The 22,741-nt window shown below is 29.4% G+C and overlaps 1 protein-coding gene across 1 annotated transcript in view; it reads left to right on the top strand.

Moving 5' to 3' along the window:
* LOC136989108 (myc box-dependent-interacting protein 1-like) overlaps window positions 1-22,741 on the top strand; it is a 95,652-nt gene that overhangs the window by 62,833 nt on the left and 10,078 nt on the right. The window contains 2 exon segments of the mRNA XM_067287215.1: window positions 6,482-6,667; window positions 21,004-21,107. Coding sequence (XP_067143316.1) covers window positions 6,482-6,667; window positions 21,004-21,107 — 290 coding nt within the window.

The following is a 22,741-nucleotide window of genomic DNA, read 5'->3' as shown; positions in this document are numbered from 1 at the left end:
TAATAGATGTTTTACCAGAAAAGGAGAGAACTGTTGACTATCTGAAAAGCAAAATAAAGTTAAAAAGTGCCGAGGAAAATTCTAATGAAGAGTCAAATGATAGATCAAATGTATTTCGAGCTGAAGCCAGGTCATCATTTCAGAATAAGTTGAAATGTTACAGCTGTGGTAAACCTGGCTATTTAAAAAGAAATTGTCGTTCTGAAGTTGAAAACTGAGGTGGAGGTCGTGGTTTTTCTGTTTATCGAGGACATGGATTGTTCAATGCCAGAAACTTTCAGAGAGGATAAGGAAATTATCATCAATGCATACATGAATATCAAGGAAATAGTTTTCAGGTTACCATTGCAAACAATACTTATAAAACAAGTAAAAACAAAAAGCCAGGGAAAGATGAAATAGAATGGTTACTTGGTAGTGGTTACACAGACCATATTATTAACACTGATGAGTATTTTGAAACCTGTGAGACATTGAAGGAATCAGTAAAAGTAAAAATTGATTAAAAATCAGAAATTAAATCTATTACACGCCTTTAAAGTATCCAGCATACTGTTAAATTTAAGATCTCTAAAAGTGATCGAAAACGTTCTTATGAAAATTTAACAGTATGCTGGATACTTTAAAGGCGTGTAATAGATTTAATTTCTGATTTTTTTGTTCCAGTAAGCATTTCTTATTATATTGTAAAAATTGATGATGGAAGAATATTAGAAGCTACAAAAGTTGGTAATATTAAAACTTGTTTCCCAGTTTGTGGACAAAATTCTGAGGTGACATTGGAAAATGTTTTTTTTTTTTTTTTTGTAAAAGATATGAAAGCAAATTTGTTAAGTTATTCAAAAATCACAGACAAACATTCAGTTGTTTCAAGAGGGAAATTCTCCAAAATATACAACCCATATGGAAGGCTGATAGCTGTTGCAATAAAGAGGATAAACTATATAAAATGAAAAGTTATATCAATGAAAAAAAATCACAAGCAAACATGAGTAAAAGCAATATGACTATAAAAGAAAAACTACGTAGAAAACAACTGGACATATCAATTTTAACAACTTGGAAATAATGTGTAAAAATGAATCATTAGACAGACTACCCAGTGAGATTGAACCAGAATATTTAAATTGTGCTACATGTATTGAAAACAAAATGCATAACTTACCATTTCATAACAACAGGAGAAGAGCAGAAGACATATTAGAGATTGTACATACAGATTTAAATGAACCACATCAAACTACAGGAAATCTTGGAGAAAAATATTTCTTAAACTTCATAGATGACTATAACAAAATAGTTAAAATTTATTGTATCCAGACAAAAGATGAGGTATATGAATGCTTAGTGCAGTATATTAATGAAATACAAAACTTGTCTGGAAAGATGATAAAGGAACTGCGATGTGACAATGGGAAGGAGTATATGAATGCAAGAGTTTTTAAGTTTGCAAAAGAAAAAGGAATAATAATAAAACCTTGTCCAGCATATGTGCATGAACTAAATGGAACTGCAGAAAGATACAATTGATCATTAATGGATATGGGGAGATGTCTCTTATCAGAAGCAAAGAATGAAAGAAGATTTTGGCCAGAAGTAATTAAAACAGCTGCATATCTTAAAAACAGAACCTTAACTAACACCATTGAGAGAAAAATGCCATATGAAATATTTTTCAAAAGGAAGCCATCAGTAAAAAATCTAAAAATGTATGGAAGTAAAGTATTTATAAGAATTCCAGAAGAAAAATGAAAATGGAAGTGGGACAAGAAAATGGAAGTTGGAATTTTACTTGGATATACAGACACCAGATATAGAGTATTGGTGAATAGCAGAGTTATAATGGCTAGACACTGTGACATAATAGAAGAAGATGTAACTTTGTGTGGATTCAAAAATGAGGAAGAGGAAAAGAATGAAGATAAGGAAGAAAGACAAAAGGATTCAGACCAAACAAAGGAGAACGAAGAAGAAGATTCCACTAATACAAATCAGAAAGAAAAAGATATGACAAAAGACTTGGAAAAGGACAAAACACATGAAGAAAATAGTAATGATGAGATAAAAGATGATGAAGAAAAGAAGAAAGGAAAAAGATCAGGAAGACTAATTAAACATCCACTCCATTTTGATGAAGAATTTGGTTATTACTGTATAAGTGTAAATTACTGTGATGCTACGGTTCCAGAAAATTTTCAGGAGGCAATGACATTTGATGATTCAAAGAAATGGAAAGCAGCAATGAATTCTGAGATGGAGAGTCTTGTGATAAGCAATACATGGACACTTGTAAGCAAGCCTCCCAAAGACAAAAGGGTAATTGATGTGAAGTGGATATACAGAAAGAAGAGTGAAAATGAATATATAAAGCCAGGAGGAAACCTGGAATTGTTACTCCAGTGAAAAGTCAGAAGGAATGTGGTGCATGTTGGACGTTTAGTACTGTAGAAACATTAGAAAGTATGAATGCTTTAAAGACAGGTGAACTTGTAGAATTGAATGTGCAGCAAGTAATAGATTGTGCAACTGGAACAAACTGTGGTTATGATGGTGGAGATACTTTTGAGGTCTTAGACTGGATGTATGAGAATAAAGTGAAAATTTTAACTGAAAAACAATATCCTTTAACTGACAAAGAGACAAACTGTAAAGCCATAAGACCAAAAAAAGGAATAGAATTAAAATTTAATTATACCTGTGAAGATTTAAAAGGATCAGAAGAAGAAATGCTAAAATTAATGGCATTTCATGGCCCTTTGGTCGCTAGTGTTGATTCCACAACTTGGCAGGATTATCTTGGTGGAATTATTCAATATCATTGTGAAGATAACAATAATCATGCTGTTCAAGGTTGTACGGTGGAAATTAAAGATGTAAACATGTACTGCTTGTTATTAAAGTTAAGTATAGAAGTAAATAAGAAGAAAAGATAATATTTTAATTTATTAACAAAGCTAATTGTCAAACAAATGCAATGCGAAAACAAACAACAAAGGATCAGATGGAATGTCTGTCAGGAAAGGTTGAACTTTGACTCAAGTGCTCATAAACAGTTGATCTAGGAAAACAGTTTCGGAAAAGGGGAAGATTTGATGAATAGAAAAACATCACATATGATTGTTAAAGTTCCAAGATGACAGAAATCACAAACAATGGGCTAAATTATGAGTGCAAATCTTATGGTTCTATCAACAATCTCCGGGCATAGTTGACAAAAAGGTGTCGAATAAACACCTTAATTTGGACCTTTCTCATGACCCGAGTAGGCCTCGGTTTTCACCTGGAAACAAAGGAGAGACCAATTGGGACGCAAGGAATAGGATGAGGGGCCAATCAGAAATACAGATAGTGGGAGAAAAACTATAAAAATTGATAATTCAAGGTCAAAGACAGTCTTCTTTTGGATTAAGCTCAAAGTCGTGCTTTTTAAATTGTGTTGTGTCGCTGTCAACCTCTTAGGATGCCACAGCATCTCCAGCGATCATCCACATCCATCTAGTGAGTCCATCTCCTCTGCCCCAGGATTATGACCGATAGAACAAACTTTTGCTACTCCAAAAGAACATTAAGATTTGGAACTGTCAAGCATTGATGTAAGCATAAATGCTACAAAATAAACAGATTTTAACTTTGTAAGACACTTGTCATTTGTCTCCTCCACCACACTCACATGCAAACATCCCTTAGGTTCATCCTGAGGCTAGATTAATTGATCCCCCTCTAAAAGTCGGCAAGCTTACACTGGTGTCTGAGAAGTGGGATTTTAAGTCTCCAATCTTTACCAGGTCAGCGAGCTTACATATAGCTTAGTTGTATCAATGATAACTAGCTTTCGTTTCACCTGCAAATAAAAGCAAAAGCTTTTACTTATACTTATACTAGTAGTAAAAGGTAGTGTTTACTAGCTTCTCAAGTAAAAGCTAAAGTGATATGATAAATTCAACAGCAATTGCTTTATTTTGCTAGTAAATGCTTCAAAGTTTTCAAGTTCCTACCATGGCAGCTTGATTCTTAAAGTAGATGTGTGCAATGTTACATATTGCTGGGAGAATAAGAAATAGGGAACTAAAGGAAGTAATTGGAGAATAATAGCAAGGAAATATAATAATAAGGTTTTGTTAGATTTAATGAAGAAAATGTCGAATGGACTTTCTTTTTAGGTATGAGATCCAGTTTTAGACTAAATTTTATATATACAGTCATTGCAATTTTTCTAGGAACCATCAAAGGCATATATATTTTTGCCTCAACTATACTTCTCTGTTATTTTCTTTACATCAATCCACACTTTAGTTGGCATTATTAGACACTTCTACTTAAAGTTGTGTCTTAACAGCAGATTAATTTCCAGTAATTCCTCCCTGTTTTTGTAATGCCTCTCAGAGAACTATTTAGAAACCAGTGTTAGTTTTCTACAGTGAATAAGAGTTAAGTGGTCAATTCTTGACTCATGCTGTTGGATACTGTAGAATTTATGTGCAATTTTTTTAGTAAAGTCAACAATAATGATGTTAACGGAAATTATTTATTTTTTCTATTTACTGTGTGTCTGGTAAGGCATTTGGTAAGAAATCATTCCTGCTACAAGACTTGTTCCTATATAGCCTTGTTGCATCCCAAATTTGTCTTGAAAATTTGTCTTGAAGAGCCCCTTGACTTCAAGGGGCTCTTCAAAAATAAAGTATACTGCAGATATCAACGTTAAAAAGTTTTTCTGTTTACATATTAGGCTATTTTAGCATTTAGCATGTTTATTATTATGTATTTTGATAAAGAAAACAGAACTGAAACAAAACAACAAAAAAATTGTTATTTAGTGCCACTTTATATTTTTGATATTTAATTTTTATATAATTTTATCTCAAATATTTCATTTTTTCCATTTCAGTTATTTTATACTACAATTAACTACATCTACAATAAATTGCTTTAAAAAAATAAAACAAAAGAAATGGGAGAAGAAAACAATGAGACAAAATCTAAATTACATTCCAGTTATGTTTTCAATGGAAAATTCAGAATTGCAGCCGGCTTCACACATGATAAATACCAAATATTCATCACAAGTAAACCATCGACATTACTAACAAGGGATGGTTTTTTCATGTCAGTTTTACATTTTAATAAAATACATATTATTTGATAGAGAAAAGAATAAGAAGACCCATATTTTTTCATTATCTGTCAGGCCAGCTGTTTGTGAGAAATAGGGTTCTAAAATGTTTTAATTTGTGCAGAAATATAGCATTGATGGTGCAGTGGTAGCATTGCGGTTGGACTGGAATTTACATATAACCAATTATTTGCTTCTATTTTTAAACATATGTTAATATATGCATGTCAGAAGTCAGGCTGTGTGACAGAAGAGAACATTACTAGTTTTTTTAATATTATCAATGTAAATTTTACATTTCCCAAAACAAAGTTTTCATTAGAAGATTGTGATAGAAATGCCTTCATTTCAAGTGCTCATTGTAAATAATTAATGAGAGTTAAACATTGTATTTTTAACAAAATTAAAAACTTCAGATAAGGAGGCGTTAAAATAATTAAAAGAAATATTTTATTTGTGCAAGTGCTTTTGACATAATTTACGCACGTCATCCTCAGGCGTCTTCTTAGTCAAACTGCCTGCGGACGATGTGTGTAAATTACTTGCACTTGCTCTTGCACAAATAAAATATTTTTTTTAATTACTTTAACGCCTCCTTATCTGAAGTTTTTAATTGTGTTAATACAACTGTTGGCATGATGTCCAATCTAAGTATTTAGTATACCTAACATTGTATTTTTCCTTTACATTTACATTAAACTATAAAACGTAAAAATCTCAAGCAGTATCAATCCCTCAATATTTCCAGTCTGGCCACAATGCTGTCACTGTGCCACCATTGCTATATTTTTATGTGAATTAGGACATTTTAAAACCAAATTTTCTCATGATTGGCTGAACTGACAGATAAAAGAAAAAATATGGGTCTTATCTTTTTCTTTTATTGATATATATTTTATTAAAATGTAAGACTGACATGAGAAAAAACTCCCTTGTAAGTATTGGCCAAATGTTTGTTTAGCCTTTGGCAAATATTGAATGTGTTGAGCTGCCTTAATACAGTGAGGGTTATATAAAGGTTTTATTTTCATTTAGTAATTTTCTATTGTTTATATGCAAGAAATTTATAGTAATTTAAAATTATTTGGAAACCTACAGTTTGAAGCACAATTGTACGACATTCAGCTTTAAGCCTTTTTTTTTCTGTAAAATCATAAATGTTTAATTAGGATTATATCAAATTATAAGTATTGGCTTACTTATAGTATTTATTACCCAAAAAATCTAGTGGTATATGTAGTTAATGATGATGCATGTTATCAATGACCATCAACTTGTTAATAATTTTACTTTAAATTATTTTTTTTAGAAATTTTATACAAGGATAGAGAGAAAAACTCTTATTAAATTCTTAAAATTTTTTTTTAGCCGAATACCATTTTTTGTGTCAAATCTACAAACTTTATTCTCAGCAGAAGTGGATTTTCATTCTGGAAATTTCAAAATGTATACTCAACTCAGTGATTTAATGGATCAGTTGGCAATAGAAAATCAAAAAGGAGTTTATGCAGTTCGAAAACACGAATCACCTCTTTCTCAACATTCAGTTCAAAAGTAATCATTTATTATTATTTTAATATTTTAGAGAAATTACTACATAAATATGTTAAATGTATAATTTTTTGAGATATCAAAACTAAAATAATTGCAGAAGGGATAAAGAATGTAAATGGAATAAATTAATTTTAACAAAGGGTATTAATATCTATATGATATTTATACAAATCTTAAATAACTTATCTCTTAAATCTCAATGGATAGATTTAAAAATAAAATATCTGTTAAAATAAACTGTGGAGTCATCAGCTTAACAGTTCTCATTTACTTTCTTTCATAAATTCAACAATAGCATTAGTTAAATAAATTATATTTATTCCAAAAAACATGATTAAATTTTTAGCATTTCTTATATTTGTGTCTTTTTTTTAAAAGTTACTTTAAATATAAAATTCCTTTACTATATATTTATAAAGAAAGTGAAAAAGTTAAATCAACACAATATGTAATTTAACATTTAAATAAAATATTTTTTTGAGAAAGAAAATATATTTTATCCATATATCTATATATAAAAATATAGTTTGTCGGGCGCTGCGAGTGACTTTTTCTGTGAACCTTTCATTTGTGCAGCGAAGTGGTGAATTACTGTTTATTTGATTAACTTATTATTAAACAAGTTTAAACTAACACTAACTAAGTGAAGGTAAAGGAAAAAGCAATAATACAAAAAAATAATAATATGCAAAGATCTCCAGTCAAGCGTGGAAGACCTCCACTGACCAGAACGAGGACAGAGAACAAACAAGCTCAACCAAGCACTTCAAGCTCCAAACTCATTACGGATTACGGAACACAACCGAAAAGTGATTCACAAGAAGGAACAAAAGAATTCTCGAATCAAAATATGGAACCTGGTCAGCAGAATTCATTAGGCTCAACAGGTGAGTCACCTAATATTAATTCAAGCCTTCTTACTAATCCAGCAAGTCAACTTGACACTACAACTGCACTTCTATGGACTAAAATATCAGATTTAATAAATGCTTCAAATGATAAACTGTTAGAACAAATGGTCTATATAAAAGAAGACGTAGAACGAATACGTCAAGATATACGTGAGACTAAGGAAAGACAGATATATATGGAGGAAGAAATTAAAAATATAAAACAACAACTAGAAAATCAAAAAAGTGAAAATGAACTAACGCAATTTAAAATAGACTCTTTAATTAATGATTATAATTATAAAAAAATAATTGTATACAAATATCCAAGCTCGAAATCCATATCTACGTTAGAAGTATATAACTTTATGACTAATGTACTAAACATTCACGATATAGCCCAAACTGAGATAACAGAAACAAACTTAATAACTAAGAAACCTAATACAACAGTAAGAATAACATTCAGCAATAAGCAACTTCGTGATAAATTTTTCTATACCTTTATTCAAAAGAAACAACAAAAAAACGCATTAGAAGAATGGGAAGATATGCAAATATCCCCAGATTTGACTAAAAACTCAAGGATAAGAAAGAAAAATTTACTCCCAATACTTCATGAATTACGAAAACAAAAAGACCAAGTTAAACTCCGTAATGATATATTAACGATTAACCAAGAAAAAATAACATATAGCCTAAAATTGAGCAAATTGGTTTATGTAAATAATTTTCGTCCTTATAGTAATCAAATAAATACAGACAGTTGATATCATGTTAAGCAAAAATATACGCAACATAACAAAGTCATAAAGAATAATCAAATGGTTTCCATTGCTAACTGGAATGGCCAAGGAATAAAAAATAAAACGTCACTAATAAATAATTTTTGTGTTAAATACGATCCGGATATTTTAGCAATTACTGAAACTTGGATTACTTCGAATTTGTATTATAAAACAAAATTTTTTAATAACTTTATAGTGGAATCGATTCAAGCACAAAAACCTACAGGTCCAGGCCGTCCAAGTGGAGGTATATGTATCCTTATAAAAAAGAACCTTGGTAAAATAATTGACATAAAAAAATTCAACAATTATATGCTACTTCTTATCTCATTACAGAAGCCTACTTTGGTAAATAAAACGAATAATTTAATAACATTATTAATTGCTTATATTCTGCCTGATGATCTAAGTACTTTAAAAAATATGTTTAAAACATTAGAAAGTTGGAGTCATATTTCTCCGCTCATTTTGGTAGTGGGAGATTTTAATGCAAGGATTGGTGAGTTAATAGATTCAAAATATAAAGGTGCCAATTTCAATATATCTAATAAACGTCTTTCGAAAGATAAACAAACCAACAGATTGGGTAAAAACTTTATCGAGTTGCTAACAGAACACAGATTGTTTCTTCTTAACGGCAGAATTCAACAGGATATTCCAGCTGAACATACTTGCTTGACCAATACGGGTGCTTCGACCATAGATTTCACAATATGCTCTGAATTATTCTTAGATTGTTGTGTAGAATTTCAGACTACGAATTTTGATATTTCAGATCATTTTCCTACAATAGCAAAATTCCGTTTATTTCCTTTTGAGAATTCGGATTATATATATAACAACAACTTCAAGATAAAGTACAAATTGGCTAGTTATGAGTCCGAAATTGGAAATCGGTTTAAAAATATGCTAGAAGTAACTAATAATAACTGTGAAGAGGTATACAAAATAATGATGAATATCATGAATGATTATATAATATCAAACAAGGATAACAAATACGCGCAAAATAAAAATAAAAAAATCTGGTATGATTCAGATTGTTACAAAGAAAAACGGCGAAAGCAACAAGATTTAAAAATTTACAGGCAAAATCCTAATAAAGAAAATTTGATTAATTACAAAAACTCCAAACGAATCTACAATAACTTAATTAAGACGAAAAAGAAAAACTACTTTTGTAGAATTGAATCAAATTTAATAAATAATAGTAATAATAGCAAAATATTTTGGAATACTATCCGAAAATTTCGACCAAAAGCTAATCTAGGAGATATTAACATTTGTATAAGATTCGAAACTTGGAAGAAATTTTATCAAAGCTTCATTATAAAAAATTTAAAAGTTCCAATGGAAAGAAATATTAATTATTATGATGATTATTTAAACGCTGACTTGACTATGAATGAACTCGACGAAGTAATTCAAAAAACAAAAAACAATACTACCCCAGGGGATGATAACATACCAACCAAATTCTTAAAAATGCTACCAACGGAATCTAAAATAAAATTATTGAAAATATTCAATGCTATGTACAGCACATTGTCCTATCCTGAATCTTGGAATTCCATAATCATGACGATGATCTATAAAAAGGGAGACCAGATGGCTCCAGAAAACTATAGACCTATAGCTTTGTTATCTACACTTAGAAAATGTTTTACATCGATACTTGCAAAAAAATTTCAAAATTGGATCAAAATCAACGAGTTAGAAGCAGAATTTCAGTTTGCTTATACAAAAAATAAAGGCACCGAATTTGCGATATTTACTTTGCTAATGATTATTCAAATATATCTCGTAAAAAAACATAGAAAAGTGTATGCTGCTTTTATAGATATTAAAAAGGCATTCGATTCAGTATATGTACCTTTTTTACAACAAAAACTTAAGGAGAGTGGTGCTAGTTCTCAATTTACAGGAACAATATCAATATTATTTCAAAATTATAAAATAAAGATCAAGCACGGTAAAAACATTCTTCCACCATTAACGCATTCACGTGGTATTCTTCAAGGAGATCCATTATCTCCACATTTATTTAACTTTTATTTGAAAGATATAGATCATCTTTTTTCTGAAGTAAACGATGGTATACTCATAGGCAATAAAGCATTTCATTATATTCTCTTTGCTGATGACTTGGTTGTGGTAGCACCGACAAAAATTTCTCTCCAAAGGAAAATCAATCAATTAAATTCGCATTTTAAGTCTAAATATTTAGCAGTTAATCCAAGTAAAACTAAAATAATTATTTTTCGGAACAACAGTAAAATATCTGTTAACGAAACAAAAATTTATCATGAAAATATCCTGCTACAAACTGTCAATGAGATAAATTACCTAGGAATTAATTTTGACTGGAACTTAACATTTAAATCGCACATTTCTAAACTTAACAATAAAGTCAATCAAGCAATCGATAATCTTTTGTTTTTATGCAGCAGATTGAAAACTTCTGACTTAAGAATACACATGAAACTTTACAATTCGATTATTAATCCAATGATATTCTACGCCAGTCCCATTTGGAGCTTGGATTATCTCTACAAATTAGAACGATTCCATATTTACTATCTACGCAGATTATTTCAGTTAGAACGGACAATACCCGGATATGCACTACGTCATGAAACCAATCGTATATGGTCTTTCCCGTTCATATTAAAACGAATCATTAAATTTTATTACAGACTCAAATTCAATAGTGACAACAATTTGATTGCTCTATATCATGAAAACATCAAGCAAAGTAAACTTCAAAAAAATAAACAGCTATGGCATAACAAATTAAAAACTATCTTCAACTCTTTTGGAGTATCAGAACTACTATTTCAAGATAACATTCAAGATTGGAAAACAGGCTACTCACTACTTTTAAACTCAGCTATGGCACAATCCATAAACAAAGATCAGTTCTCATTACATAGCAGTAAATATCATCCGTGGTACTTAGATATATTTAAAATACCATCAGTTCAATCATATATGTTGTATTCGGTAAACTTGAATGTAAAACGCTTTATAGCACAACTTCGTTTAAATAAAAATTCGCTGTATGTTAACAACACTTACATAAGCTTATCAACAAAATGTTTCTTATGTAACTCCGATGATTCAACACCTTATCATTTAATATTAAAATGTCCAAAATTAAATGATATTCGTGAACACTATGACATAACTCGAACTTATAAATGCAATTCGCTAATAGAATTGTTAAAAAACTTCAACAAAATGGGTAAAAAAGACTTATATAAAATTTATAACTATTTTTGTAAAATAATCGACATTTATAAAAACAAAACAAACTAACACTAATGAAGAATTAAAACATGTTATTATTAATGAAATAGAACAATAAAATTGTAAGATTCAAATTAATGTTTGGAATGTATTCGCGGAAAAATAGGTGTAAATCAAAATCAAAAGTATGTAAAGTAAAAAACAAGTAAACAATGTAAATGTAACCCCCTTGTAAAATATAGTTTGTCTACATTAATTTTGTATAAATACAATGGAATATTTTTCTACTATAAAAACCATAATTTAACAGAAATTTTTCATCTGTCTCTTTCTCATTTTACTTTATATAAACACATTTTTTTGGAAAAAATACAAAAAAGAAAGTTAATAAATAAGTGTAATGTAATAACTGCTCTTACAATTAGAATGTAAAGAAATCTGCTAATCTGTGAACCATAATGGTTCTTTCCACTTGCATTAAACAGTTGTCATGGTGCAACACTGCAACATCTGCACCTGGCAGTGTAATTTCAAAATGGTCACACCACTTTTAAATTGCACTACTGAAAAGCAGTGTGGTGTTGTTCATTTTTTGAATGGTGAGGGAATGAAGCCAGCTGAAATTTATTGCCAAATAAAAGCACAGTATGGTGATAATTGTTTTAGTCAAGAAGATGTATATCAACTAGTACAAATATTCAAGAATGGGAGAGAGAATTTGAACTTCAACAACCATTCTGGATGCCTAACCACTGTAGTGACTGATATGGTGAAAGAAGAATTGATCAGAGAATTCATGAGTGTAAAAGAATCACTACTGACTATATTGCCAAAGAGTTTAACACATATTGACCTACAGCATTATGCATAACAAGTTGGGATTTGCAGCAAATGGGTTTCAAAACAGCTGACAACAAATCACAAGCATGAACAAATACAACATTCATTCATGCTTGTGAGAGAGATTTACACCATTACATTCTTAAAGGAAAGTAATTTCTTACTTGCATTGTGACAGGTGATGAATCCTTAGATCAGAGATCTTCAAACTTTTTTGTCTCATAGACCACATGTCAATTTTTTCTGTTTTGTTTGGGTCACCCCTCCTTTCTAATATTGAATTCTTACAAATTCATCAACTTCAAAGGTGTTTTTGTCAGCTGACACGGTGCTACTCACTTTGATAGGTTTAACTGTAGAGTGAAAAAGTTAAAAAAAAACACACATGTTAAGTTTTATATGTTTATTAATTAAGACAATGTAAAATGCAAATCTAGTAAAATTATAACATAAAATAACTACACAAAAAAATAAATGCTTTTAATTGGAGGGATGAGCCTGATGCTTTAATAGCAAATTTTCAATATTTGGCTTCAATTTAGTTAGATTTAATCTTAAATCTCCTTGATTGGTGATTTCTAATTTGTTTCTTCCTTTTGTAAGAAGATTGTCAACCATGCTGAAACCCCTTTCCACGAGGTATGAAGATGGAAAAAGCTATCAAAAACTTTCTCGCGATAGTCCATAATGCAGGATAAGTAATACGTATGTCTTTCTGAAACCAAAATTGCTGATATCCCTTTCTGAATTGTACCTTAAGTTCTTTGTTAGTGCTTATTCTGATCAGTTCTTTTTGAAGAAATGGATATCATATTACAATTTCACCATATGGATTGATAATCCATTGTGGTATTTCCATAGTCAAAACATTATCAAACCTAGTTTCAAAGTCTGTGTGAAGCATATTTAAATGTTAAATGTAGGCTGAAACATTATCATCCTGTCAGTTTGTCTGTGACAAATTGGGAAACTGGGAAAATTCACACTGTCCAATATTTTGCTTCATTAGTTTAATTTTGACAAGAAAAGCTGAAATGATGGACTTTGTTTTTATCAAATTTATACTGTCACCTTCTAACTACAAGTTAGCCTCGTTAAATTTAGTGAAAAAAGTCTGTTAAATAAGCAATGTCTGGTTTCCACTTAATTAAATTTTCTTTTTAAAATTGGATCTTTATCATCCAAAAACTCTAAAACTGTCTCAAAAAGGTTAGATTGGTTAATTAAACTCAAGAGAATGTTCTAACGATTAGCATTACTGTATTTTACGGACTATAAGATGCACCTTAATTTTTAAGCAATTTTTAAAAAAAATACCTAAAAGACACTATGGACTATAAGACGCACCTGAATTTTGGAGGCAATTTTTCGAAGAAAAAAGTGCGTCTTATAGTCCGTAAAATATAGTAATTAAAATTCAAAGCAATTAAGTTGTTGGCTTGACCCGTCGACAGAGGATGATCCTATCATCGATCTTGAATTTTCCCATGATTAAAGCATGGAGTCATAAAGTTTCCCAAATCTAGCTCCAAATCTTCATCATGTATCATGAACATTTGTTTTAAAAAATTTTACTTCATAGGTAATTTATATGTCTATTGTAAGAAAGTATTATGTAAGTTTATAGGTACTATCTGTGTTATGTGAATTATTCCATTTATGGAAAGCCAAAATTTTGGTCATGACTTGCTTAAATGGGAGCCATTCTTGTGGACCCCCATTTACATCTCATGCACCCGCAATTTTTGTATTCACTGACATGGACCCCTTGCAGTTCGGAATTGACCCCTAGGGGTTGATATAGACCACTTTGGGAATCATTGCCTTAGATCATCTCGTTACAAACTAGAAAGCAGAAAACATTCCATGCATTGGAAACATCATCCTCATCAGACACACTCATAAACCCTCTACTGGAAAGATGATGACAATTTTTTGATACTTTCAGAGAAAAAGTGAAAATGTGACCAGTGTTAGATATAGTAATGTGCTTGAAACAAGACTGAAATCAGTTGGGTGGTCAAAACCAAGATGACCACTGTCAGAAGGTATCCTGTTAATCCGTAACAATGCTGCTTTCATACCATTGCACAGCACCACAGAACACCTAGGATTTGAGACATTGGAGCATCCACCATACATTCCTGACTTGGCTCCTTTGGACTTTCATTTGTTTGGACCCCTAAAGAACCCACCTACGGTCAAAAATTATCAGGTAATAGAGATACAGGAAGTGTTTTGGACTGGCTTAGGGTCCAACTGAAAGCAGTTTTTTGGAAGGCATCCAGAAGTTTGTATACATTAAAACATGCATTCAGAAGACTAGGACTATGTAGAAAAACAGATATTTTGTTCCTCCAAATTATTTTGTAACAGTAACATTAAAAAATTATACTTATTTATTGATTTTCTCTTGTAGCTTTTAGTTTTACAGTAAAATTGGAAGGAAAATTTCTATTGAACTTTGCATTTAATTCCCAAAGTTTTTAAAGTAAAAGAAGCATTTTTTTTTTTTTTTTTTTCTGAAAAATAATTGTTATTTTTCAATTGGTTTAAAATTCAGATAGTTTTTTAATGAAATTTTCTGCATAACTTATATTATATTAATCATTATTCTCACATTGAAAACTATCAGTATTATATAAAATTGTTTGAATTGTTTTAGTTGATACAGTTATCATTCTGGATGGCAATAAAAATAATAAAAGTAAAAAAAGTTTTATTTGTAAACAAAATCAGTAAATATTTTAATATATGGGTCAACTTTTCATTATAACATGAAATATTTTATGATAAAATTATATAGCATAAATTTAATTTAATTTAATTTATAAGTAAATTTAGTGTAAAAAAATAATGGCTAGACAATTTGACTTTGATATGAAAATATGTGAAACTTATCACCATACTATTCAATAAGCAAAAACTGCTAGGAAGATTATCAAAGTCATTTAATACATAATGTTTTTGACCTCAATTCAGACCATTTCAGGTATATAATCCAATGGATTGAAATATTGTATTTGATTGTATTGTATTGTACAGTACTTGCAGTTTTATATTGTGATCCTTGAATACTTACTGTAGTTCAGTGATATTATTTTATTCTTTTAGATTATAATTAGATACTTGAGTTTTCAGGTGAAAAACTACTGAAAAAATTACAATTCAAGTTTCTTACTAATTTCCTAAGAATATAAATTTTTCCTGCCTCATGGAGTGTATGTAGTATGCTTAAATAAACAAATAAACACATAAATTTAAAAATTTTTATTTTAACTTTTATAATTTTACTAAGTTATTACTTTTCTTTATAAATCTTTCTGTCATCAAAAAAACTCAAGAAAAAAAAATGTGAACTAAAACTTTAGTTCAGATATTTTTAATCACTAAGATCACTGATTGGTATTTAGTATCAATTTTATGAGAAGTTAACATAAAGTACATTTTGGCTATTTTGGCAGAACCATAGAATTCAAAATTTTTAGATCTCCTCTCACCATATATTATCATCCTCTATATTTGAAGTAGGTTGATGATATTCTACTAACATGGGAAGGCTCTGAGGAGGAGAAAGATGTGAAGATCTCTTTTTTGGATCTGCTTACATATAGATCTCTTAACATCATCATCATTTTCTGTGTATCATAAATTTGGTGAACCTCCTTATATCATTTTTTCTACAGCTTTTCTACTCTCCAGGTGTAAAAACTCTGCCATCATAGGCACTGATATGCAGGGAGTTCTTATATCCTACCAACCAATTGCTTGTAGATGAGAAGCTTTCCCTTTTTAAATCAGCAGTTTGCAGTGCTGGATATTCTTTGGCCAAGTTCAAACATCTAGCCAACCAGGTCAAAGACATGTTGGCTAGATTATCCACTTTATATCATAAGAAGGAATTGTCTTCATAACACTGGTTATTCTTTACCTTGGTTTTCCTTTGTTATGTATTTGTCAAATTTTAAAAAAATTTGGCTATATATTGCCATTATCACCCGAGCCCACATTGCATGGGATGCTTTGTAATGATAGAGACAAGGTTACACTCTCTGCAAAATCTGGGATATATGCTATACCCTTACAGAATTTGCTAACTGTGTTGAAATAATTATATATTAGAGCCATTACTAGAATGCTCCATCTCCATCTTGCTCCTAACATTGTGATGATGATGATGATGATGTACTGTACATAGCAAATGTACAACAGAACTAACTAAAAAGGTAATACAGAGTAACTTTGAGCTACTTTGATCTCGAACTTTCCTTCTGAAACACTGTAGTGATCGAAAACATTATTCTTGTGGGAATCTCTTTACATCTTAACAATGTCACCATGTAACTCCCACATTAGACATACCAGAGCTATGGATAGCACTCTTTAACCTGCTAAGGTTGTAAATCACATGTTTGTGATAAAACACCTCACAGAGTCATCAGTGTCCCACAAGTTTATTATTTGTTTTTGTCCATTTAATTCATTACTAATTTTATATACCTTATATTTTAATCCAATTTTATTTTATAAAGCATTAATTTTCACGAAAAAATAGTAAGAACTTATTCAAGGTCCCAATATAAATGTTTTAAATTGTATATATGTAATTTATATTCCATGCACCTGCAGGACAAGCAGTTTGAAAAAACGTTAGTTCCTATTTGGATTCTCTCACTTGAATTTAAATGTTATGTTCTCTATAAACGATTTGCCCGAAGAAGACAGTTGTGTATTGTTGAAAGTACTTGCATAATAATTTTTTTTAATGTAATGCTGACAAACAGTGCTGTACGTTATTTATTTTTCTAAAGTACATTTTATCTTATAAAATGCTCATATCAAGTTCATCTGTTTATAAAATGTTTTATGAAATGGGTTTACAAAAAAATATTTTATTTAAATTATTAATTAATAATAATTAATAAATAAACATAGAGTTTTATTATGAGAAGTAATTTATTCTCTTTATCATTTGTAATTTTATAAATGAAAAATACTTAACTATGATATTTTTTATGAGAAACTAGAGGCCAACAATTTCAGACTTTGTGCAATATTTTGAATAAGTCAAAAATTGAAAAGTAATTTTCATAATTAATTGATTCTCTGCTTTGATTATATATTAGCAATAGTGAGTGTTCAAATATCAGATCAATATCAGAATTTCCCTATATTATGCAACCAATAATGGAATATCTAATTATCTTTTTTTTTTTTAACCAATATACATTGTTTCCAATATTATAGGGACAGAATACATCTTGTATAGTAGCTCATTTTGCTGATATTCTGTTTTTAATATTCTTAGATACATTATGAATTAGGCTTTCTCAATACTTTCTTCAGCAAAGGAAATGACTGTCAAATTGGCTCGCCAGCAGACACAATAGATGGGATAGTTTTTAGGGATGAAGTATTTTTGATTGTAGACTAGAATTGTGTAGAAATATTTCTGAATTGTTTTGATAAAACAGCTAAATAAAAGTTTTATTATCATTTTATAAGCATATCTTTCTTTATTTTCCATATTTTTTCATAGATACATTTCAACATATTAATATTTGTTACTTTTTAATAAATTCAAAAAAAAATCAAATAGAGTCTCATTTTGAAAAGAAAAATATATTGATAAAAGGAAGTAAAAAATTTGAAAAAATAGCATGCTACCTTTTTAAAAATTTGGATTTATAGGTATGCAAAAGAAATACTTGTGCATTTTTTAAGATAATTTTTTAGAAAAAATATGCATGATCATCACTGTCATAGACAAGTATGCCTCACTAAAAATAGCTCATCCCATGGTGAAAACACTTGTCATATTCATCTTCAATTATTTTCTATTTTATTTTTATTAATTAATCACAGTATTATATCGAATTTATACTTCCATATTTATATGTTAGTGTAAGATGATGATATGCAAATAAAGTAAAGCGTTCATTTAATTTAAAAAAATATTTTAATATTGTCATTTTCATGTTTGTAGCAAATTAAAATCCTTAAATATAATAAATCTTTAGATTCTCAAGTATTATTGAATACATATCAGATCAGATAAAAAAAATATCTGGATCGGATTGAATAATTTCTATATTGGTCAATCACTAATTAGCAATTAGGATCTGAAAACAATTTCAAATACAGTGGACATTTATTTGTTAATTCAGCAAACAATTATCTGGAATATTCAGTAAAGAAGCACTCTCTGAAAAGTAACCAGTCATTTGGAATTGATGGTAATCTGGCATGCTAGTATTCTGTGAATTGGAATTTATTTAAACATGTGATGCACTGAAAACTAAGATGAAATACAGTAAATGTCTGGAAAATGAATATTTTATGCATATGAATCAATGTGGATGTAAATTTTGTAAAGTAATATGCTTATTAATGTTTTGCAGGTTTTTAAATCAATCTTAACACAGTATAGTCATGTATTACATCATCTTCAGGCTGAATAAATTTTCTGTTTAAACCAGAAGCATACAGTAGCAATTTGTGCAATGTAAAAACATACAGCAATGTCTGCTATGATCATATAATACAGGTACTCCTCATTTTACGACCGAGTTCCGTTCCGACGACTACGTCGTTAAGCGAATTGGTCGATAAGCGAGGAGCTTGCGCCGGGAATATAGGATTGTTGTAAAATTATACAAATTATGCAACAAGCTTCAAATTTATTAATAAAAAGACTATTATAGTATGCTATTAGCCTATTATAGTACTATAAGACTATTATAGTAAGCGCAAGCCTATTATAGGACGCTTAGTGCGCATGTCACCATCTGCCACTGACCGACACTCAAGCTGAGAAAGGGGATTCCCCGAATTGCAGGTCGAAACTCGAGTGGTCGTAAGTGCGAGTGGTCGTTAAGCAGATAGGCCGTAAAGTGAGGAGTACCCGTATATTAAATTTTTCAAAAATATAAAAATGGCCAGTAAACCAGATTATTATTGATAATTTGACACCCCTCTGGTTCTGTAGATGCTAGATTTACAAACTTCTGCTGTATTGATTCTTGTTTCATTATTACTACTGGAACTTTTAGTGCAGATGATTTCAATTTCAATTGTTGCAATTTTATTTGAAGGTTTCAGTTACAAAATAGTTCTGATATTTTTTACTTCTGGTTATTTTGTCTTATCTGAAAATAACGATAAATTTATTATGTCACTTTGTAAGAAGTTCATTAGACATATGTTTCTATATGAAATTTGATAAATAATGAATTTTGTTTCATGATTGTTTCATCACTGGTGTACAATAATACTAAATTATTTAAGAAAACATATCTTATTAAAAAAGACTTTTTAATAAAAAATTCTGTTGTAGATATAACTGAATCATAACTTGAGGCAAATTCCCCCATAGAATTTGAAATTTTTAAAGGAATATAATATATTTATCTCAAAACTTATAAAAGCTTAAGAATAAAAGTTTAGAAATGTCTCATGCAAAAAAAAAAAAGAAAAAGAAAATTAAGTAAAGATTTTTTTTTACCTGAAAAGATTTTATTGTTTATTGCTTTTTTCCCTTAATTTCATTAAATGTTTCTACTAACCTAAACTGTTATTTATATTTTAGGATTTATCACACCAGTGTATATTAAGACAAAATTTCTTAAATTTATTTTATATTTAAGTTTACAAAAGAAGAAAATAATTTTACAAAAATTAAATCTAATATGTGTACAACACAACCAAAATGCATTTTGGACTCTGGAAAAGTCCCTCTTCAGTTGATGTTTCAATAGTCATGTTATTATATCATCTTCAGGCTGATTAAATGATAAAAATTCATAAAAGTTACATTAAAATCCTAAATAGCCATGAAGACATCACAATTAAGAAACTGATGTTGTCTCACAAGTGCCATACAATAAATTCCATCTTTTTTATATTTTCTATAACCAAGCTAGCTGTGAATAGTTCTACACATAGTTAACAATAGTCATTAACACACTACTTTAGGCATTAAATGATAAAGGTAATACTCACAATTGAAGTCTCTGAAGTGTTGACTGAAACATTACATCAAATAAATTGTGGTATGAATCTTTACAATCAAATCCCAAGGAAATAATAATATTATGTATAATGAAATAATTGTCTACATATCTATTATAAAATTTAGTTTCTTTAATATTACTTATGAAATGCATTTTGTGTGTATTGTATACATATTAGATTTAATTATTGTAAAATTCCTTTATTCTATTGTAAACTTAAATATAAAATAAATTTAAGAAATTTGTTTTATATTTATATTTATAAATTTATTCACTGATGTGATAAGCCCTAAAATATAAATTACTGTTTAGGTTAGTAGAAACATTTACATGAAAAGATGTTATAAACTTACTTTTTATTTAATTTCATAAATATAGATTTTATATTTTTCTATAAGTAGTTATTGCTGTACACACAAAAAATATATTCAACTAATATTTGTGAAATTTTTTGACTGTTTTGAATTTATGCAAAATATTGTGGGAGTCAGAAACCCTTGGCCTATAGTAGATATGTACTACAGAAATATATAATTTTAAAATCTTTTGAAAATTAGTGAATCTGGTGATAATAGCTTTGAAGATAAAGACCATAGGAATAATGAATCAAGTGGTGTCATAAATGGTGAAACTAGTATTCACATAGAAGAAATGAATAGTAGTAAGTCAATTTTATTTTTTAAAAAGTATTTTTTTTATTTAAGTTTTGGAAATAAAAAATTTAAATAAAGGAAGAAATTTAGTTGTATGGAAATACTAATTGCATAATAAATATTACAATAATAATAAAATTCAACATTAAAAAGCAAATAATTTAATAAAACATTGCAATTTTGTTATATTAGTATACAGAATATAGAAAAACCACTTTAATTCTCTTATTCCAGCAATTAAATTATAATATAATTTGTAAATAAGTGACTAATTCTATGTGTTTACATTAAGGTCACCAGATTTTTACATTGGTGAAGCGGGACAAAATTGATGGGGGGAATGGTTGTCTTATTGAAAAAATTGTTCTAGAGCAACAAACTTTTATCATCAAAAAAATGCAAAAATTGTATTGTATTATATTTTTTTAAAATTTCAACATATGTAAAATTTACAAATATAAATAAATATATATACTATTATAAATCTTAAATGCATTCAGTCACAGCATTAGTTCCTGGTAAGGACAGAGTGCATTCCACAATTTTTAATGCATTATTATATGGAACATAGTTTGTTTCAAAATGATGAAATGTTTCTAACTATTTGTTCTCTGTTCAGATTTTTGCTACCTATGACAAACTATATTTCAACAGTTATTTTAATCCTTCTGTATTTCTTTCTAAATAATAATAATAATAACATACAGGATCAGGTCATAAATACTAAAAACTACAGAAAACACATACTCAAAGATGCAACACTCACAAATGACACATGCAGAAAATGTCACATAATGCCAGAAACTATACAACACATCACCTCTGGTTGCAAGCTCTTGGCACAGACAGATTATTTACACAGACATAATCAAATAGCAAATATAATACACCAAGAGCTTGCAAAGAAACACAAATTAGTAGACATCCACAAACCGTACTACAAATACATTCCACAGACAGTATTGGAAAGCAACACGCACAAAATGTACTACGACAGAGCCATAATCACAGATAAAACAATTTACCACAACAGACCAGACATCACACTCATTGACAAACACAATAAAATCACATACATTATAGACATATCCATTCCAAACACACAATATGCAAAATGCATGCACTGAAAAAGTCAGCAAGTACACTGAACTTGCCCAGGAAATAAGGCATCTGTGGAGGATGGATAGGGTGCTTATTGTACCTGTTGTTCTCTCCTCTACAGGTGTCATACCACACACACTACACAAAAGCCTGGGCACATTACAATTGAATAGAAACACATACATCACACTACAGAAGGCCACTATATTGAATACATGTCATATTGTGAGAAAATTCCTGAATACAGACACACACACTGATACACTTCTCTAATTTCTGTTTTGGTTACTATGCCTTGACTTTGGTCCGGCATAGTACACAGCCACCGGTGTTAACCGAGTATATCTCACTTAACCCAACATAATAATAACAACAACAACAACAACTTGTACAACTTTTCCTCTGAATTTGCCTTGAATGTCACTTTATTATTGTAATTTATTTATTATATAATACTGTCATAACTAAAATGAACCCCTAGTCTTAGTTGCTAGCATTCTAAGGCAGCTTCTCTGCACCATGTGACATGCAACAAACAAAA

The sequence above is a fragment of the Centruroides vittatus genome, unplaced genomic scaffold, assembly GCF_030686945.1.
Source record: "Centruroides vittatus isolate TY-2023 unplaced genomic scaffold, ASM3068694v2 scaffold_435, whole genome shotgun sequence".
In the NCBI taxonomy this organism is placed as follows: Eukaryota; Metazoa; Arthropoda; class Arachnida; order Scorpiones; family Buthidae; genus Centruroides; species Centruroides vittatus.
Note: the sequence above shows the minus strand (reverse complement) of the source record. Positions and strands in the feature narration are given on the sequence as shown.